We start from the raw sequence: 20,322 nt of genomic DNA on the forward strand, positions 1-20,322 counted from the left end.
CCACATTGAACCCGGCCCCGACGTGTGACTCCGCCCACATTGAGCCCGGCCCAGAACTGCACACTGCAGTCAGGGGCTTCTCCGTGCAAGAGACCAAAAATGGTTGCTGCCATCTTGTTTGTTTTCAGTGGGAGGAGGAAGAGGAGGGGTGGAAAAAGTAAACTACAGTACAGCCGCCCCGAAAAATTGGAGCGTAATTGGTGAGTTGATTTACATTTTAAATATACGTTCAACTACTGGAATATAGCAAATGTTTTGCATGTTAGATAAAAAATAAAATGCTATACACAAACCAAAAATCTTATCAGAATACGCGCTCTGTTTTGGAAATGACACGGGGTTGTTGATTACGTCGCACACACTGCTCGGTAACATTAGCTAGCCTAGTATACTAGCTATTTACCTGTTGTACTGTGGGTATTTAGCTAGCTTCACATTTGTTTATTAATCTGGAACGCAATATTGTACCAAAACGTACAAATATGTATCACTGGCGCTCACGTCTCCTGCAAAACCCACAAAGATAGCTATCGGGGCTGTTGTTTGGCTCGCGCCGAGGCCCCGTTATTATTTTGTATTTGTTTACAATCTAAACGATTGGTTCCTAACTCACTTAGTTGTAGTAATACTTATTTATGACAGAGCTAGTTGTGCATTGTTAATAAATATTCGATGTGTTTAATAAGTATCATATGTTGTTACATTTACAAAACGAACTCTGTCGGTATCAAGACCAACACAAATCCTCCACCTCCATGGAGGGTACCAAAAAATCAGGACAATGACCAGATTGGGCCTCAGTCGCTACTTGAAGCTAGTTAGTTTGACAGATGTAGCCGTAAATTATTAGGTCAGGTAAACAAATCACAAAATTGCGCAATTTTGAGTTAGTTATTTAATTGCTTAATTTAATTTCTGAGTATTCAATCATTGTTGTTCATTCATTTTATTAACATTCATCCACAACGCACTTTCGTCATGCAATATAGTGTGAGTGTCGTTGGTCTGCCAGCACCGAGGACTGATGACACACTCAAATGTTACTTTGACAGATATTGAGTAATGAAGTGTAGTATAAAAATGACGGTTAATGCGTGGCAATATAAAATGTATTTCTGAAAGTCCAATCTTTCCTTATTCAATATGACCATCAAAGTGTATTGTGACTGGACGTTTTTTCTAACAGCAGTCTCTAACCTTTGTCCCTGCAAGTCGGCGGTCCCCGTCCCCTCCTCCCCCCTTGGGTGAGAAGGTGCTGGGTCAATGTTTTACGCCCACTTTGTACTCAGCAAGCGTGGGCCGCTGGCCAAGATTTGGCTAGCGGCCCACTGGGATAAGAAGCTCACCAAGGCTCATGTGTTTGAATGCAACCTGGAGAGCAGTGTGGAGAGCATCATCTGCCCCAAGGTAAACAAGCTATTATCCATACAGCGCTTCTATTATGTGTTTCTGTCATGTGCTGCGCTCTCTAGTCTCCACTAGGTTAATGCTGCTCTAAGGGTACTTTGACAGACTAGTGTTGCGTGAACCAGTAGAAGTGTGTAAATTTTCAACACACTTGCTGTGGGTCAGGGCTTGGTAGAAGGTACTAGAGATTTGAAGTGAATTATCTTGCCATAGGGGGTAAATGTATTTCTGAACGGTGTTAGATTCAATTACATTCTTTCTTATTTTGTATTTATCCAGGTGAAAATGGCCCTGCGTACATCAGGTCATCTGCTCCTGGGGGTGGTGAGGATCTACAACAGGAAAGCCAAGTACTTGTTGGCTGACTGTAACGAGGCTTTCATCAAGATCAAGATGGCCTTCAGACCAGGTAATATATTGGCTAGGCGGCTGGACTGGTCCAACATCTTCTTTGTTGATTTACATTCAAGACTCTTAGTTACAGTTTGGCTCAACAGCCATCTACTTTAAATCTTAATTTTACTGTTAGTTGGCATATATTGTTGAATGAACTGAAATTGGGGCCCCTGAAAAGAGTCCCAATATGAAACTTGTGAGTGGCACACTGGGCTGCTAGACAGTACTAACATTGTTGGTAGATGTTATGGCTGTGTACTATGTGGGTTTGAGCTGGCCTGACCCCTGCTTCCATCCCTGTCCTCTCAGGTGTGGTGGATCTGCCAGAGGAGAACAGAGAAGCTGCCTACAACGCCATCACCATGCCAGAAGAGTTCCACGACTTCGACCAACCACTACCAGACCTAGAGTGAGTCCTGCATGTCATCAGAGCCCAACAAGTTGAAATATGTTTTTTGAGATTTGCCATGAAGCTCTGATGAGTGCTGTGTCTCCATTGATGTATATGTTCCCATCAAATTTGATTTGTCACATGAGCCGAATACAAAAGGTGTAGTAGACCTTACCGTGAAATGCGTACTTACAAGCCCTTAGCGAACAGTGCAGAGTGATAAAATATTTGTGAAATAAACAAAAGTTAAAAAAGTAACACAATAACAAGGCTATATACAGGGGATACCGGTACTGAGTCAATGTGTGGGGGTACAGGTTAGTCAAGGTAATTGAGGTCATATGTACATGTAGGTAGGGGTAAAGTGACTATGCATACATAATAAACAGAGTAGCAGCAGCGTAAAAAAGGGGGTCAATACAAATAGTCCATGTGGCCATTTGATTAATTGTTCAGCGGTCTTATGACTTGGGGGTAAAAGCTGTTAAGGAGCCTTTTGGGCCCAGACTTGGCGCTCTGGTACCGCTTGCCATGTGGTAGCAGAAAGAACAGTATGCCAATTTTTAGGGCCTTCCTCTGACACCACCTGGTATAGAGGTCCCTGGATGGCAGGAAGCTTGGCCCCAGTGTTGTACTGGGCTGTACACGCTACCCTCTGTAGCACCTTGCGGTCGGATATAGAGAACTTGCCAAACCAGGCGGTGATGCAACCAGTCAGGATGATTTCGATGGTGCAGCTGTAGAACTTTTTGAGGATCTGAGGACCCATGCCAAATCTTTTCAGTCTCCTGCAGGAGTTCTGTATGCTCTTACTGGTAACGGTTTGCTTGTACCCAGCGCACTAGGTGTTTCTTTGCTCAGTGGTAGTGATTTATGTTGTATTTGCAGTGACATCGACGTAACCAAGCAGTTCACATTGAACCAGAGTCGAGTGGAAGAGATCACCATGAGGGAGGAGGTGGGCAACCTGAACCTGCTGCAGGAGATTGACTTCGGTATGTAGCCAGGCCTCCCAGTCCAATCCTTTCACCATCTCACTCCTCGACCTAAACCATGGCTGCATCTCAATAGTCTGTAGTTGCTTCCTTTTTCATCTCCTTTACCTCATCTGCACTGATATGGATAGGTGATAGCAAATGCTTGGTAGTGGTCTACCATGTTTTCACCATAGTTTCATATCCAGGCAGATTATTGAAATGCACCCATACTCCAGCCTATTCCAAGCTCCTCCCTTCCCAGTGTGACAAAGCCCGCCACTCATTTCTGCTGTACATACACATCCCGAAAACTCATTCTAACATATTCAGTGTTTTCTCCCCTCCAGCTGACTTTGGGATGGATGACCGGGAGATGATGCGGGAAGAGAGTGCCTTCGAGGTGGACATCATCCACGGTGCATCAGCCTCCAACCTGCTCCTAGACCCAGAGACCTCTGAGGCCCAGATCACAGACAAGTCCAACCACCTAGAGTATGACGACCAGTACAAAGATGACTTTGGAGAGATCCCCATGGCTGACAGCGAAGGAGGCATGCTGGGTAAGAAGAAAGGAAGGATAACCTGGGTTGGGGATATGACCAAATTCTTTCTTTCCTTGTCTCCTTGGGTGCATTTCAATAATATCCCCTTCCTCCTGAAGTGTGCACAGGTGTGGGAGGAAGGAGAAGTAAATGGGACATAGCCCTTGCCTCCTCCATGACTAATGTGGCCAATTGATTGTTTACATAATGGTTGTATCTGGTGTAAAAACCCTGTGGCTTGATTCAATCTGTAGTGCTGAAGAGCTGCGCTACATACAGTGCCATAGAAATGTAAAGACAATGTTCCTGTGTCGTCGGAGACTGCATTCATGGTAAAGCCTTCTGTATGATTCAGTTCGACTGGCGCCTAGCTGAACTCAGCTAGATGAACCGAACGAGTGTGCTTGACTCCCTTAATAGACCTTAGTGCCAATAGTACTGTTCGTTCATCTTGAGACGCCGTAGCCAGATCTAATCTAAGATAACTCGAGAAATCTGTCATTCATTTTTCATTTTTTGCAGAGGATCTTAGTCGCACAATTTCACATCTAACTAAGATGCAGTATTTCTCAAGTGAAAAATGATGCATGAAAATGATTAGTCTCTCGTTGAATTACAACAAACACTTCATTGACGAGTCCCATCTGTTCAAATCAAATTTTACTGGTCATATACACATGGTTAGCAGATGTTATTGCGAGTGTCGCAAAATGCTTGTGCTTCTAGTTCCGACAGTGCAGCAATATCTAACAAGTAATCTAACAATTCCACAACAACTACCTAATAACACACAAATCTAAGTAAAAGGATGGAATAACATCCGAGCGGCATAGGCGAGATGCAATAGATGGTATAAAATACAGTATATACATAAGGGATGAGTAATGCAAGACATGTAAACATTAATAAAATGACTACTGATCCCTTTGTTAGTGGCCAATGATTTCAAGTCTGTATGTAGGCAGCAGCCTCTGTGCTGCTGATGGCTGTTTAACAGTCTGATGGCCTTGAGATAGAAGCTGTCTCTCAGTCCCAGCTTTGATGCACCTGTACTGACCTCGCCTTCTGGATGATAGCGGGGTGAACAGGCAGTGGCTCGGGTGGTTGTTGTCCATGATGATATTTTTAGACTTCCTGTGACATCGGGTGCTGTAGGTGTCCAGGCGGGCAGGTAGTTTGCCCCCGGTGATGCGTTGTGCAGACCGCACCACCCTCTGGAGAGCCTTGCGGTTGTGGGTGGTGCAGTTGCCATACCAGGCTGTGATACAACCCGACAGGAAGCTCAATTGTGCATCTGTAAAAGTTTGAGGATTTTAGGTGACAAGACACATTTCTTCAGCCTCCTGAGGTTGAGGCGGTGCTGTTGCGCCTTCTTCACCACACTGTCTGTGTGGGTGGACCATTTCAGTTTGTCCGTGATGTGTACGCCGAGGAACTTAACTTTACACCTTCTCCACTGCTGTCCCTTCGATGTGGATAGGGGAGTGCTCCCTTTGCTGTTTCCTGAAGTCCACTATCATCTCCTTTGTTTTGTTGACGTTGAGTGAGAGGTGGTTATCCTGACACCACACTCCCAGGGCCCTCACCTCCTTCCTGTACGCTGTCTCGTCGTTGTTGGTGATCAAGCCTACTAATGTTATGTTGTCTGCAACCTTGATCAAGTTGGAGGCGTGCATGGCCACGCAGTCATGGATGAACAGGGAGTACAGGAGGGGGCTGAGCATGCACCCTTGTGGGGCCCAAGTGTTGAGGATCAGCGAAGTGGAGATCTTGTTTCCTACCTTCACCACCTAGGGGCTGCCCGTCAGGATGTCCAGGACCCAATCACACAGGGCGGGGTTGAGACCCAGGGCCTCAAAGTTCAAAGTTAATGATGAGCTTGGAGGGTACTATGGTGTTGAATGCTGAGCTGTAGTCAATGAACAGCATTCTTACATAGCTATTCCCCTTGTAGATGGGATAGGGCAGTGTGATGGCGATCGCATCGCCTGTGGACCTATTGGGGCGGTATACAAATTGAAGTGGGTCTAGGGTGGAGGTGATATGATCCTTGACTAGTCTCTCAAAGCACTTCATGATGACAGAAGTGAGTGCTACGGGGCGATAGTCATTTAGTACCGTTACCTTTGCCTTCTTGGGTACAGGAACAATGGTGGCCATCTTGAAGCATGTGGGGACAGCAGACTGGGATAGGGAGAGATTGAATATGTCCTTAAACACACCAACCAGCTGGTCTGCGCATGCTCTGAAGACGTGGCTAAGGATGCCGTCTGGGCCGGCAGCCTTGCGAGGGTTAACACGTTTAAATGTCTTACTCATGTCGGCCACGGAGAAGGAGAGCCCACAGTCCTTGGTGGCACTGTGTGGTCCGTAAAGCGGGCAAAGAAGGTGTTTAGTTTGTCTGGAAGCAAGACGTCGGTGTCTGTGATGTGGCTGATTTTCTTTTTGTAGTCCGTGATTGTCTGTAGAACCTGCCACTTAGGTCTTGTGTCTGAGCCGTTGAACTGCTGTTGACCAGTGACCGATGAAGAGTTGTAGACTTCGGCTACCGACTTGCCTCAAGACATTTTTGTGTGTGCACGAACATCCAAAAAAATAAATTGCCGAAGACCAGAACAAACAAAAACGTCACAAAATGTAGTCAGAATATATTTACCAACTCTTCCGGACTATTTCAGATGGGAAGCATGCGGACGCCTTAAATGCTACATGTCAGCTCAATTGAAAATTAAGTTTAAATTTCAATCATGCAATAACTTCAGCAATACAGATTTAATCGAAAAACGAAACTTAAGAATAGGAAGCATAGAAATAGCACACATATATACTTTTTAAGATTTGTTTTCAATGAATCACAGATCTATAACTCAAATATCTATGTGAATTTGGTCAGTTTGCCCAAAAAGTTACATATTACAGCTTTAATTCTTGCTGAGCATTGCCACTTTCATGCCTGTTTCTAGTTGACAAGCTCCTAAGTAACAAGGATGGGGGTGGCATTTTCGATGACCCTCCTGCCATCACAGAGAGCATGCTGAGGCTGCAGGAACACGATGTCGAAGATGACTTTGATGCCCTCTCACGTAAGTTGCAACACTTACCATATGCTGTTCCATAACAATGTTTCGACCAACATGGTCTAAGCGAACTCTTTTGTATTAGTTATTGTATGTTTTTATATTTTTCTAAATGTTGTGTGTATAGCGGGAGGTCCAGACAGCCCAGACTCAGGCCCAGCAGAGCCCCTGCCCGCCATGCAGGACCAGACAGAGCAGACCACGCTGGTACACAACGAGGAGGAGGCTTTCGCCCTGGAGCCCATCGACATCACAGGTCAGCAGCCCACAATCTCTCAAATTCTGATAGTCATGTTATGTATGTCACTACATCACATAGATCTATGCCATAACGTATTCACTTAGGAGCACCACTGCTCTCGTCTTGGAGTTTAGTAGCACACAAAAGATCTTCAACACCTGCTTGTTCTTCAAGGCACCCCTACCACCCTGGATCCCACTGCTGCCACCAAATGTCACTATTCACTTACAAGTTATTTTCTCTTTACTCCTCACAGTGAAGGAAACCAAAGCCAAGAGGAAGAGGAAGCTGATTGTGGACAACCTGAAGGAGCTGGATAGCAAGACCATCCGTGCCCAGCTCAGCGACTACTCTGACATCGTCACCACGCTGGACCTTGCGCCGCCCACCAAGAAGCTGATGATGTGGAAAGAGACGGGAGGCGTGGAGAAGCTCTTCTCTCTGCCAGCACAGCCCCTCTGGAACAGCAGGCTTCTCAAGGTAACCCAGCAACTGGTCTGGTAGTTAGACAAACAAGGGCTGTGTACTGTTATTGTGTTCAATCCAGCACCTGGCAATGGCTTTTCTGTTTCCCCCCCCAGATGTGTTTATGTTAATTCCTAAATCTCTTTCATTAGAGCTTTTCTATATGTTTCTATTCTCAACAATCAGTTTGTGAGGACATAATGTAGCCACTATTTTTAGGGGTTTTGTGCATTGTTGTTTCTACCTAGCCTAACACGGACTATATCCTCTCTCTCTTTCTCCCCCTCTCTTTCTCTTTCTGTAGATGTTCACCCGCACCCTGACCCCCCTGGTTCCAGATGAGATGAGGAAGAGGCGGAAGGGAGGTGAGGCAGACAGCCTGGATGAGTTCTTGAAGGACCTGGAGAACCCTGAGGTGCCCAGAGAGGAGGTCATGCAGAGGGACATCATCGGTGAGATACTCCACTCAGTTAACTCACTGCCGAATGTCAACAGTGCATTCCTCTACAGTAGATGCCATTATAGGCTAGAGGGCCAACTCTCGGCATGGTCACATTAAGACATAGGCTGGTATTCAAAGTAGATACACTCAAAGTAGTACTATTGGAATTTCTTCAACTCCAGTGGAACAGACAGACTCCCAATCTGACATAAGCACTTCATCTGATCCTCATCCATAACACTCATGTACTTGTACTCAAAACCTTTCTTTGATTACTGTAGTTTAATGTTCTCACTGTGTGTAATTGTATGCGCTCCAGACCAGACCATCCTGGAGGAGCCCAGTGTACTGCAGGCATCGGCCATGGAGGGCAGCAGGACCACCCTGGACGAGTCAGTCATGCCCCCACCCTCCTCCATGCACGGCCAGAAACGCAAGGCCCAGGACACAGAGCCAGCCTTGCCCGTGAGTGCCTCTTTCCTCCTCTCTTCGCTCAAGCCCTGTTTAACTATGGCTAGGGAAACTTTCAAAGGCAGTTTGTCAAGCATATAAGGCTTGTTGGGGTTTGATATTGTATCCACTGGAAGATCTCATTAGTGCTTTTTGATAGTAGAAGTATGACCTGCTTCTACCTTTTGCCCATACTCCACCCCCTACTCAACCACTCAAACATTCTTATTCTCTCTCTATCCAGATGGGTACTCTGGAACAGGCTGCCAACCATTCAGGTGTGTCCCAGCAATTGGACATAATGGTGGAGCTGCCCCCTGAGGACAGCACCAACCTCAGCCAGTTCCCCGAGCTGGACCTGATAGGGGAGAAAAAGGACAAGAAGGAAGGAGAGGACGACTCAGATGAGGAGGTGAGATAAAGATGTGCCGGAGGTCACTGCCAACCCTCCTGGTCCTGAAGAGCTACAGGGTGTGTAGACTTGTGTTCCAAGTAAGAACTAAACAGCTGATGGAATTGCGTATCCTAAAGACAATGTGGCTCTCTTGGACCATGGCGGGTGACCACTGATCTATTCTGTCTTAGCTTGCAAAAGGAAGCTAAATATGTACAGAGATTTCAGAAAGTATTCACACCCCTTGACGTTTTCCACATTTTGTTGTGTTACAGCCTGAATTTAAAATAGATATTATAATTGTTTTGTATTTTACCCCCCCTTTTCCCCCAATTTTTTGATATCCAATTACGATCTTGTCTTATCGCTGCACCTCCCCAATGGGCTTGGGAGAGGTGACGATTGAGTCATGCTTCCTCAGAAACATGACCCGCCAAATTACGCTTCTTAACACCTACCCACTCAACCCGGAAGCCAGCTGCACCAATGTGTCGAAGGAAACATTGACTGAAGTCAGCCTGCAGGCACCCGGCCCGCCACAAGGAGGCACTAGAGCGCGATGAGCCAAGTAAAGCCGGCGACGCAGTGCCTTAGCCCACTACGCAACTTAGGAAGCCAGTAGATAAACATTTGTTACAAAAATTATCACTGGCCTACACACAATACCCCATAATGTCAAAGTGGAATTATGTTTTCTATTTATTTTACAAATTACTTAAAGTAAAAGCTGTAATGTCTTGAGTCAATTAGTATTTAATCCCTTTGTTATGGCAAGCCTAAATAAGTTCAGGAGTAAAAATTCGCTAAACAAGTCACATAAGTTACATGGACTCACTCTGTGTGCAATAATAGTGTTTATCATGATTTTTAAACGACTGCCTTATCTCTGTACCACACACATAAAATGATCTGTAAAAGGTCCCTCAACCACAAAGACTCAGGGAGGTTTTCTAATGGCTCGCAAAGAAGGGCACCTATTCAAATTAAATCACATTTGGTTTGTCACATACACATGTTTAGCAGATGTTATTACGGGTGTAGCGAAATGCTTGTGTTTCTAGCTACAACAGTGCAGTAATATCTATCAAGTAATATCTAACAATTTCACAACAATACACACTAATCTAAAGGAATGAAATTAAGAATATATACAGTGGGGCAAAAAAGTATTTAGTCAGCCACCAATTGTGCAAGTTCTCCCACTTAAAAAGATGAGGCCTGTAATTTTCATCATAGGTACACTTCAAATATGACAGACAAAATGAGGAGAAAAAATCCAGAAAATCACATTGTAGGATTTTTAATGAATTTATTTGCAAATTATGGTGGAAAATAAGTATTTGGTCACCTACAAACAAGCAAGATTTCTGGCTCTCACAGACCTGTAACTTCTTCTTTAAGAGGCTCCTCTGTCCTCCACTCATTACCTGTATTAATGGCACATGTTTGAACTTGTTATCAGTATAAAAGACACCTGTCCACAACCTCAAACAGTCACACTCCAAACTCCACTATGGCCAAGACCAAAGAGCTGTCAAAGGACACCAGAAACAAAATTGTAGACCTGCACCAGGCTGGGAAGACTGAATCTGCAATAGGTAAGCAGCTTGGTTTGAAGAAATCAACTGTGGGAGCAATTATTAGGAAATGGAAGACATACAAGACCACTGATAATCACCCTCTATTTTTATTTTTTATTTCACCTTTATTTAACCAGGTAGGCTAGTTGAGAACAAGTTCTCATTTGCAACTGCGACCTGGCCAAGATAAAGCATAGCAGTATGAGCAGACAACACAGAGTTACACATGGAGTAAACAATTAACAAGTCAATAACAGTAGAAAACAAAGGGGGAGTCTATATACAATGTGTGCAAAAGGCATGAGGAGGTAGGCGAATAATTACAATTTTGCAGATTAACACTGGAGTGATAAATGATCAGATGGTCATGTACAGGTAGAGATATTGGTGTGCAAAAGAGCAGAAAAGTAAATAAATAAAAACAGTATGGGGATGAGGTAGGTGAAAATGGGTGGGCTATTTACCAATAGACTATGTACAGCTGCAGCGATCGGTTAGCTGCTCAGATATCCCTATCTGGGGCTCCACGCAAGATCTCACCACGTGGGGTCAAAATGATCACAAAAACGGTGAGCAAAAATCCCAGAACCACATGGGGGGACCTAGTGAATGACCTGCAGAGAGCTGGGACCAAAGTAACAAAGCCTACCATCAGTAACACTACGCCGCCAGGGACTCAAATCCTGCAGTGTCAGACGATCAACAGCATTGTAGTTACTCCACAATACTAACCTAATTAACAGTCAAAAGAAGGAAGCCTGTATAGAATAAAAAAGATTCCAAAACGTGCATCCTGTTTGCAACAAGGTACTAAAGTAATACTGCAAAACATGTGGCAAAGCAATTCACTTTTTGTGCTGAATACAACGTGTTATTTGCGGCAAATCCAATGCAACACATTACTGAGTACCACAATCCATATTTTCAAGCATAGTGGTGGCTGCATCATGTTATGGGTATTCTTGTAGTTGTTAAGGACTGGGGAGTTTTTCAGGATAAAAAATAAACGGAATGGAGCTAAGCACGGGCAAAATGCAAGAGGAAAACCTGGTTGTCTGCTTTCCACCAGACACTGGGAGATTAATTCACCTTTCAGCAGGACAATAACCCAAAACACAAAGCTAAATCTACACTGGAGTTGCTTACCAAGAAGACAGTGGCCGAGTTACAGTTTTGACTTAAATCTGCTTGAAAATCTATGGCAAAACCTGAAAATGGTTGTCTAGCAATGATCAACTACCAATTTGACAGAGCTTGAAGAATTTTGAAAATAATTATTTGCAAATGTTGCAAAATCCAGGTGTGGAGTGCTCTTTGAGACTTGTACACTACCGTTCAAAAGTTTGGGGTCATTTAGAAATGTCCTTGTTTTTCATGAAAACATACATGAAATGAGGTGCAAAATGAATAGGAAATATAGTCAAGACGTTGACAAGGTTATAAATAATGATTTTTAATTGAAATAATAATTGTCTTTCAAACTTTGCTTTCGTCAAAGAATCCTCCATTTGCAGCCATTACAGCCTTGCAGACCTTTGGCATTCTAGTTGTCAATTTGTTGAGGTAATCTGAAGAGATTTCACCCCATGCTTCCTGAAGCACCTCCCACAAATTAGATTGGCTTGATGGGCACTTCCTACATACCGTACGGTCAAGCTGCTCCCACAACAGCTCAGTAGGGTTGAGATCCGGTGACTGCTGGCCACTCTATAATAGACAGAATACCAGCTGACTGCTTTTTCCCCAAATAGTTATTGAATAGTTTAGAGCTGTGCTTTGGGTCATTGTCCTGTTGTAGGAGGAAATTGGCTCCAATTTAAGCGCCGTCCACAGGGTATGGCATGGCGTTGCAAAATGGAGGGATGGCCTTCCTTCTTCAAGATGCCTTTTACCCTGTACAAATCTCCCACTTTACCACCACCAAAGCACCCCAGACCATCACATTGCCGCCATCATGCTTGACAGATGGCGTCAAGCACTCCTCCAGCATCTTTTCATTTTTTCTGTCTCAAGAATGTTCTTCTTTGTGATCTGAACACCTCAAACTTAGATTCGTCGTCCATAATACTTCCTCTGTTCAGTATCTGTGTTCTTTTGCCCGTCTTAATCTTTTATTTGTATTGGCCAGTCTGAGATATGGGTTTTTCTTTGCAACTCTGCCTAGAAGGCCAGCATCCCGGAGTCGCCTCTTCACTGTTGACGTTGAGACTGGTGTTTTGCGGGTACTATTTAATGAAGCTGCCAGTTGAGGACTTGTGAGGCGTCTGTTTCTCAAACTAGACACCACTCCTCTTTCTAGTCTGGTTAGAGCCAGTTTGCGCTGTTCTGTGAAGGGAGTAGTTACGGTGTTGTACGAGATCTTCAGTTTCTTGGCAATTTCTCACATGGAATAGCCTTCATTTCTCAGAACAAGAATAGACTGACGAATTTCAGAAAAAAGTTATTTGTTTCTGGCCATTTTGAGCCTGTAATCGAACCCACAAATGCTGATGTTCCAGATACTCAACTCGTCTAAAGAAGGCCATTTTTATTGCTTCTTTAATCAGAACAACAGTTTTCAGCTGCACTAACATAATTGCAAAAGGGTTTTGTAATGATCAATTAGCCTTTTAAAATTATAAACTTGGGCCTCCTGAGTGGAACAGTGGTCTAAGACACTGCATCGCAGTGCTAGCTGTGCCACTAGAGATTCGAGTCCAGGCTCTGTGGCAGCCGACCGTGACCGGGAGAACCATGGGGTGGTGCACAATTGGCCCAGCGTTGTCCGGGTTAGGGGAGGGCCGAGCGCAATGCACCCTGACACGGTCACCGGGTGTACGGTGTTTCCTCTGACACATTGGTGCGGCTGGCTTCCGTCTTAAGTGGGCATTGTGTCAAGAAGCAGTGCGGCTTGGTTGGGTTGTGTTTCGGGGGACGCACGGTTCTCAACCTTTGCCTCTCCCGAGTCCGTACGGGAGTTTCAGCGACGAGTCAAGACTAACTACCAATTGGATACCACAAAATTGGGGAGAAAAAAGGGTAAAAAAAGATAAATAAAATTATAAACTTTGATTAGCTAATACAACGTACCATTGGATCACAGGAGTGGTTGCTGATAATGGGCCTCTGTATACCTGTGTAGATATTCAATAAAACAAATCTGTCATTTCCAGCTACAATAGTCATTTACAACATTAACAATGTCTACACTGTATTCCTGATCAATTTGATGTTATTTTAATGTAAAATTGTTTTTATTTTCTGTCAAAAACAAGGACATTTCTAAGTGACCCCAAACCTTTCACCGGTAGTTTATATTTAAAAGTATGTGGACACCCCTTCAAATTAGTGGATTTGGCTATTTCAGCCATTGCTGACAGGTATATAAAATCGAGCACACAGCCATACAATCTCCATAGGGAACATTGGCAGTAGAATGGCCCGTACCGAAGAGCTGAGTGACTTTCAACGTGACACTGTCATAGGATGCCACCTTTCCAACAAGTCAATTTGTTAAATTTCTGCCCTGCTAGAGCTGCCCCGGTCAACTGTAAGTTGTTATTGTGAAGTGGAAACGTCTATGAACAACAACAGCTCAGCTACCAAGTGGTAGGCCACACAAGCTCACAGAACGGGACCGCCAAGTGCTGAAGTGCATGGCTCATATGAAATTCTGTCCTCGGTTGCAACACTCACTACCGACTTCCAAACTGCCTTGGGAACTAACATCAGCACAATAACTGTTCATCGGGAGCATCGTGAAATGGGTTTCCATGGCCGAGCAGCCCCACACAAGCCTAAGATCACTGTGCGCAATGCCAAGCGTTGGCTGGAGTGGTGTAAAGCTTGCCGCCATTGGACTCTGGAGCAGTGGAAACACATTCGCTGGAGTGATGAATCATGCTTCACCATCTGGCAGTCTGATGACGAATCTGCGTTTGGCGATTGCCAAGAGAACGCTACCTGCCTGAAATGCATAGTGCCAACTGTAAAGTTTGGTGGAGGAGGAATAATGCACCTTAGTTCCAGCAAAAGCCCTTTCCTGTTTCAGTGCGACAATGCCCCCGTGCACAAAGCGAGGTACATACAGAAATGGTTTGTCGATCGGTGTGGAAGAACTTGACTGGCCTGCACAGAGCCCTGACCTCAACCCCATCGAACACCTTTGGGATAAATTGGAACTCAGTGAGCCAGGCCTAATCGCCCAACATTTACGATGTAGTGTATTTAATTTTCAATAAAATTGTGTGTAGATGGGTGAGAAATCTATTTTAATACATTTTGAATTCGGGTTGTAACAAAAAATGTGGAATAAGTAATGGTGTATTAATACATTCTGAAGGCACTGCAGGCCTAGGAGTACGCAGAAGCATGTCTCTTACGGTCTTGCATTGCTTGTACATTAGCCAAAGTGTATTATTTATGTATAGTTAATGTTATGTGTGTTCCATGAAAGGATGAGGAAGGTCAGGCCGGAGAACAGGCCCGAGAGGAGAGGAGGTGGAACAAGAGAACCCAGCAGATGCTCCACGGCCTACAGGTATGTCATAGGAGAGCTTCTACAAGAGCACTAAGAACTGTACTAATTGTTGTGACTCACCAAGTGAACAACCCCAACATTTCTAACCAGAACCGGGTCTTTAACCGCGACGCACCTGTTCTCTCCCTCCCTTCAACAGAGGGTGATGGCCAAGACGGGGGCCCAGCAAATTAGCCTGCTGGATCTGTGCAGGAACAACAACAAGAAGCAGGCTGCCGCCAAGTTCTACACCTTCCTGGTTCTGAAGAAGCAGCAGGCGGTGGAGCTCAACCAGACAGAGCACTACAGCGACATCATCGCCACCCCTGGAGCCCGCTTCCACCTAATCTAGACTCGACACTGGCTGCTTTTACTCTAAAACTGTTGTTTTGTATAGAATGTTTAGTTCTCTAACACTGTGCATATACATTTATTTTTATTTTTTTACCTACGCTGAACAAAAATATAAATACAACCGGCAACATTTTCAAATCTATGGATTTCACATGACTGGGCAGGGGCGCAGCCATGGGTGGGCCTGATAGGGCATAGGCCTACCCACTGGGGAGCCACGTCCAGCCAATTAGTTTTTCCCCCACAAAAGGGCTTTATTATAGACAGAAATACTTCTCAGCACATCCCCCCCCCACCCGCAGGTGAAGAAGCCTGAGCTGGTGTGGCTCCACCTGGTCTGTGGTTGTGAGGCCGGTTGGAAGTACTGCCAAATTCTCTAAAATGACGATGTGCATAAAATGACTTATGGTAGAAAAATGTGTATTGAATTCTCTGGCAACAGCTTTGGTGGACATTCCTGCAGTCAACATGCCAATTGCACGCTCCCTCAACTTGAGACATTGTGTTATGTGACAAAACTGCACATTTTAGTGGGCTTTTATTGTCCCCAGCACACAGTGGACATGTGTAATGATCATGCTGTTTAATCAGTTTCTTGATATGCCATGCCTGCCAGGTAGAAATGCTCACCAACAGCGATGTAAACAACTTTGTGCCCAAAATTGGAGAAATAGGTTTTTGGTGCATATGGAAAATGTCTGGGAACTCTTTCAGCTCGTGAAACATGGGACCAACATTTTACATGGTGTGTTTATATTTTTTGTTCAGTATGTGCTTTTTTGTCTTGAGATGTTTTTTTTTTTTTTAATTGAAAGGTCAAAGTGGCGGTTGGTGGGGGGGATGAAGTCACTGAATGTCATGATTGGTGGGATTATTGTATGCCTCCTGTCTTTGGCTTTTGTTATCCAATGAAAGCTCTTTATGTTTTGATAGAATGTGAGCGATAATCCAATCATGTGTTTCATTCAGAGGTTCCATTTCCCTCCCCATAAAAAAAGTTCTCATGTTTTATAACCTTTAGCTAAAAGAAGCGTGTACTACTGGGCAAGTTTCTGAAACACACCAGCAATCTTATCTTGAAGACCAACGGTAGCTTAGTAGTTTCAAGCATTCCAATGGGTTCGTTTTTTAATTCTGTGTTTAAAAGTGCTTGTGTCTCTTGACTGTACTTTATATTTTCAAATGTCTGACATTTAAAATGTCTCCGTTGTTGTGTTGATTTGAGGATTATGTAGATTTTAAAAATAACTACTCTTTATTGCATGCTCCATTTTGAAATATACTTTATTCCAATTAATTGCTCCTGAAATTGTATTTCTTGAATAATTACCATTGTTTTAAGTCACATACTGTGACAATGAAAATAGTCGTATCAACTATCTAATGCAGATGTTAATGGTTTGGTCAGAATTAGACTTAAACGCTGCATCTTTCACATATTTTGAAGCCATTGTCATTTTCATCACACTCTAAATTTCAAGACAACTCAGCCCAGTGGGTGTCAGGAAACTACATTTAATTCAACTTTGATGCAGCTGAATGTCAAATCTCTGGTATATAGAAAACTAATTTGGTATTCATTAATTAAAACAGTTTTGATGGAAACTTGCATAGGTGTTTAGACTCGTTGCGAGTCATTCTTGAATATGCTATTGCTCGTCTTATCATGGTTCATAGCTGCAGAGGACAAGTAGATTTATAATTTTCTGACCATCCTTTACAATGAATGCATTGTTTTGATATCCACGGACTCCCTCTGAAATTGTATATGATGTAATGTTTCAGTGCATCCCCTTTTAAACTATGTGCCAGTAAACTTGCATTTTCCTTTTTGTATAAAACCCAAAATTATATCTTGTAGATACTGTTGCTAAAATGTGTTCTAACTCAGATGTTTGATGCCATGCGTGTAGTCCTGAGCCCCAGCAACTGATGTAAGTTTTCTAATAAAATGAATACTGGTAACAGTTCATGTCAATGACGATCCTTTTCATAGCTGGTTCATTGAGCCAGCAAACTGGGTATAATGGCTATGGACTTAATATAATAATGACTTAGAATATCAATACAATAATGACTTAGAATATCAATACCTTCTGATAGTCAAAAACTAGATTGAACTGTTTGAGGATACATTTTTAGAAACATGACGTCATGAACGCAATACAAAGACTGAATTCATTGTGTGCTTCTTCAAAATATGTTCTCCAGACATTTGAAGTTGGATCTCTTGAATTCCAATGAGATGCCTTTGATCTGGCAAATGTGTTTAGTAAAGACAAACAGTAATTTATCTATAAAAAGAGTTATACATTTATATTTAGCTGTTCAAATTTCAACTTTTGGGAGCCTTCTTCCCACCACACTAAGGGTTTGGGAGCGGTTTGAGGGATGGACCCTCGCCTCCCTCTGGCTTGGTGCGTTTCCTTTGACGGTTCCGTTTCTTCTTCTCAGTCTTAAGAGGCTGCGTCGGTGGCTGTTTTTTCTTCTTCTTTAGGCAGCTGAGCGGGTTGGGATTGGATATTTTCCTCTTACGCTTCTTGCCCCGGCGCTCTCCATCCTGCCCGATCCCCTGCACCTCCTTCAGGCTGTTGATGCTCTGCTGCTGGGCTGGGGTGACCATCTCTCCCAGAGCCACAGCCTCCACATGGCTAACCGAGCATTGGCTGGGCTTGTCCAACACTATGGTGTTGACGATGATATACATAAGAGGCACGCCTGGGATCTTCTTCAGGCCTGCTGTCAGCTCTTGGTCCTAGAAATTAAACATCCGACATGAAGAGGTGAATAAAAAAATGTGGTATAGACTGGATGCATGCAGTTAGGTGGGCGGCACTATTGGTTGTTGATCCTGAGGTGACAAGCGTTGCTGACGCATGCCAAAACCTACAACGCCTAGATAGGTAAAATACCTATCAGCTAACCACATGGTCGTGTTCCCCTGCTCAGACGTTGCATGCATCAAACAATGGTTGCGTAGCACGTCATCAAGGGCACAATATTGCTATAACATATATGTTTTTTTTATTTACCTTTATTTAACTAGGCAAGTCAGTTAAGAACAAATTTCTTATTTACAAATGACGGTCTACCCTGGCCAAACCCGGACGAAGCTGGGCCAATTGTGTGCCGCCCTATGGAACTCCCAATCACGGCTGGATGTGATAGTCTGGAATCGAACCAGGAACTGTAGTGACGCCTCTTGCACTGAGATGCAGTGCCTTAGACCGCTGCGCCACTCGGGAGCTGATACAAATCCAGGTGTTGTAAGATCTGGCATGCATCAGCAATGTCTAAGCAGAGGAACATGACCCCATGTTACAGCAATTTGGCAGTCAATGATGTGGCATGCAACCATCGGTTGATGCATGCAAGGTCTGAGCAGGGAAACAGGACCATTGATTGACCCAGGTAAGTAAAGATATGACATAACACTTACCTGTGTGGCAACAAAGTAGTGGTGTGGATTGGTCCCTTCCAGCATGGAGAGCAGACACTCTGACGCAGAGACGGGGTTCTTGAAATGCTTGCAGTTCCTAACCTGATACCGCTGCAGGATGAGTTTGGCACCATAAAGGTCTTTCAGTGATTCGAGTTCCTTCAATGCACAACTGTAGGACATAAGGTTACAAAAAAACTGTCAGTGGGTAAAACTCACGACAGTGTGACATTTACTACAACACCAAACCCCACTCACTTTGTAGTACAAAGTTGCACCTCCCCCATGAGGTATTTCGGCATCTGCTCTTTGATTTGAATCTTATTCTTCAGAGCCGCTTGGCAAAACGTCCCGTCGATGAGAATTTGAAAGGGCTCTCTAAAACTGAAGTTATGTTTGTAGAAATTTATGTTTTTCTTGGCTTTCTTTTGTCGTTTGATCGTCATTGTGGCTAGTTCGCTAGCCCAAGAATGTACTAAAAAGAGCTAACGAGCTTGTCTGACAGAATTACTTCCTGAAAAATCACACACAAATATCACTCAAATGGACGCAATTGCATTACGTATGATCTGTAAATTTTCGTCAGTATCGGTTTACTAGTACACACGGATTCATAACCAATAAAATCAAATTGCTTGGAAAATATAAACACACGTTTCCTTGGTTGAGTAACAGCTGAATATGTTCGTCTGGAAACAAAACGTCAGAATCAAGACTTCTGTTTCTTCTTCTTCTGTGGGTTTTATGGCTGACTTACGACCCCAAAAGTTGCATTGCCGCCTCCAACTGGACGGATTGAAAACCAAAACAAGGTAAAAAAGAAAATCCATCCGATTTGGGACAGGGACACTAATTTAATCCACCCAAATAAAAATAGTATATTAACAAAAACAAAACTCCCACTTCTTCCTTCTTTCAAATCTCCCTTCTCAGGCTCCATGTAACTCCTCCACCAAGAAATCTTTCAGTCCCAGGAACCGCTCTGCTGCATCCACAATTATATCTACATTCCTGGACCTTATCCCCACCTTGGCAGTGCCATTAATCACCATAGCTATAAATGCCACAAAGTCCACCTTCTTAACCTTTAAAATGTCAGGGTCCTGTTGGTGAAAGGCAACCCCTGCAGCCTGCAGTGAAGGCCTATGCAGCACCATGGACTCTTCAGGAGCACCAATCAAACCCTCAACTCTTTTAACAGTTGTTGCATATGACATGCTCTGGACAGCCCTGACTTTGGCCACCTCATTCTCTTTCGCCCTTGTCGGGCAATCAAAAGATGTAGCTTCATGGTTCCCACCACAATTGCAACATGTCACATTTTCCTCACTTTTAAAACACATGATTTGATATTTTCCACAATTTGGATATCTCGGCTTCTCCCTTCTGCAAACACTTGAAACATGACCAAAAGCTTAACAATGACCACACTACATTGGTCTTGGGATAAATGCTCTGACTCTGTAGTTTATATACCCCAACTGCACTTGAGTAGGGAGAGACACCATTTAAAAAAAATCAAAGAACAGATAGACTCTTCAATTTTTCACCACACGAATCATCAGAGATGCATCAATCACTACAGGAATATTTTTAATTTCTTCAAAATCAACTTCCCACAAGTCGCCAGATTTAACCTCCTTAAGGGGTGCCCTGTCCGAAGAGACGC

At 43.7% G+C, this 20,322-nt stretch overlaps 2 protein-coding genes across 2 annotated transcripts; one reads left to right on the top strand and one right to left on the bottom strand.

The window, feature by feature from the left end:
- Positions 1-59: 59 nt before the first annotated feature.
- On the top strand, positions 60-17,181 carry LOC110489277 (double-strand-break repair protein rad21 homolog A). Its single transcript, XM_036970760.1, has 14 exons — positions 60-200; positions 1,213-1,407; positions 1,687-1,816; positions 2,113-2,212; positions 3,083-3,189; positions 3,519-3,731; positions 6,677-6,796; positions 6,918-7,046; positions 7,288-7,511; positions 7,801-7,948; positions 8,258-8,403; positions 8,633-8,800; positions 14,798-14,881; positions 15,021-17,181. The coding sequence occupies exons 2-14, from the start codon at positions 1,264-1,266 to the stop codon at positions 15,210-15,212; spliced, it is 1,905 nt and encodes a 634-aa protein (XP_036826655.1). The 5' UTR covers positions 60-200; positions 1,213-1,263; the 3' UTR covers positions 15,213-17,181.
- Positions 17,182-17,335: 154 nt separating this feature from the next.
- utp23 (UTP23 small subunit processome component) lies at positions 17,336-19,534 on the bottom strand. Its single transcript, XM_021560640.2, has 3 exons — positions 18,912-19,534; positions 18,654-18,825; positions 17,336-17,969 (listed from the first exon to the last, which is right to left on the bottom strand). The coding sequence occupies exons 1-3, from the start codon at positions 19,097-19,099 to the stop codon at positions 17,580-17,582; spliced, it is 750 nt and encodes a 249-aa protein (XP_021416315.1). The 5' UTR covers positions 19,100-19,534; the 3' UTR covers positions 17,336-17,579.
- Positions 19,535-20,322: the final 788 nt, after the last annotated feature.

This window comes from Oncorhynchus mykiss, chromosome 32, assembly GCF_013265735.2.
Source record: "Oncorhynchus mykiss isolate Arlee chromosome 32, USDA_OmykA_1.1, whole genome shotgun sequence".
Lineage (NCBI taxonomy): Eukaryota > Metazoa > Chordata > Actinopteri > Salmoniformes > Salmonidae > Oncorhynchus > Oncorhynchus mykiss.

Coding starts and splice junctions, on each gene's coding strand:
- utp23 (XM_021560640.2), bottom strand. CDS start 19,099: ATGACGATCAAACGACAAAAGAAAGCCAAGAAAAACATAAATTTCTAC. Junction 18,826..18,911: donor GTGCAACTTTGTACTACAAA/GTGAGTGGGGTT, acceptor TATGTCCTACAG/TTGTGCATTGAAGGAACTCG. Junction 17,970..18,653: donor ACTACTTTGTTGCCACACAG/GTAAGTGTTATG, acceptor TTTAATTTCTAG/GACCAAGAGCTGACAGCAGG.
- LOC110489277 (XM_036970760.1), top strand. CDS start 1,264: ATGTTTTACGCCCACTTTGTACTCAGCAAGCGTGGGCCGCTGGCCAAG. Junction 2,213..3,082: donor CAACCACTACCAGACCTAGA/GTGAGTCCTGCA, acceptor TTGTATTTGCAG/TGACATCGACGTAACCAAGC. Junction 7,512..7,800: donor GGAACAGCAGGCTTCTCAAG/GTAACCCAGCAA, acceptor CTCTTTCTGTAG/ATGTTCACCCGCACCCTGAC.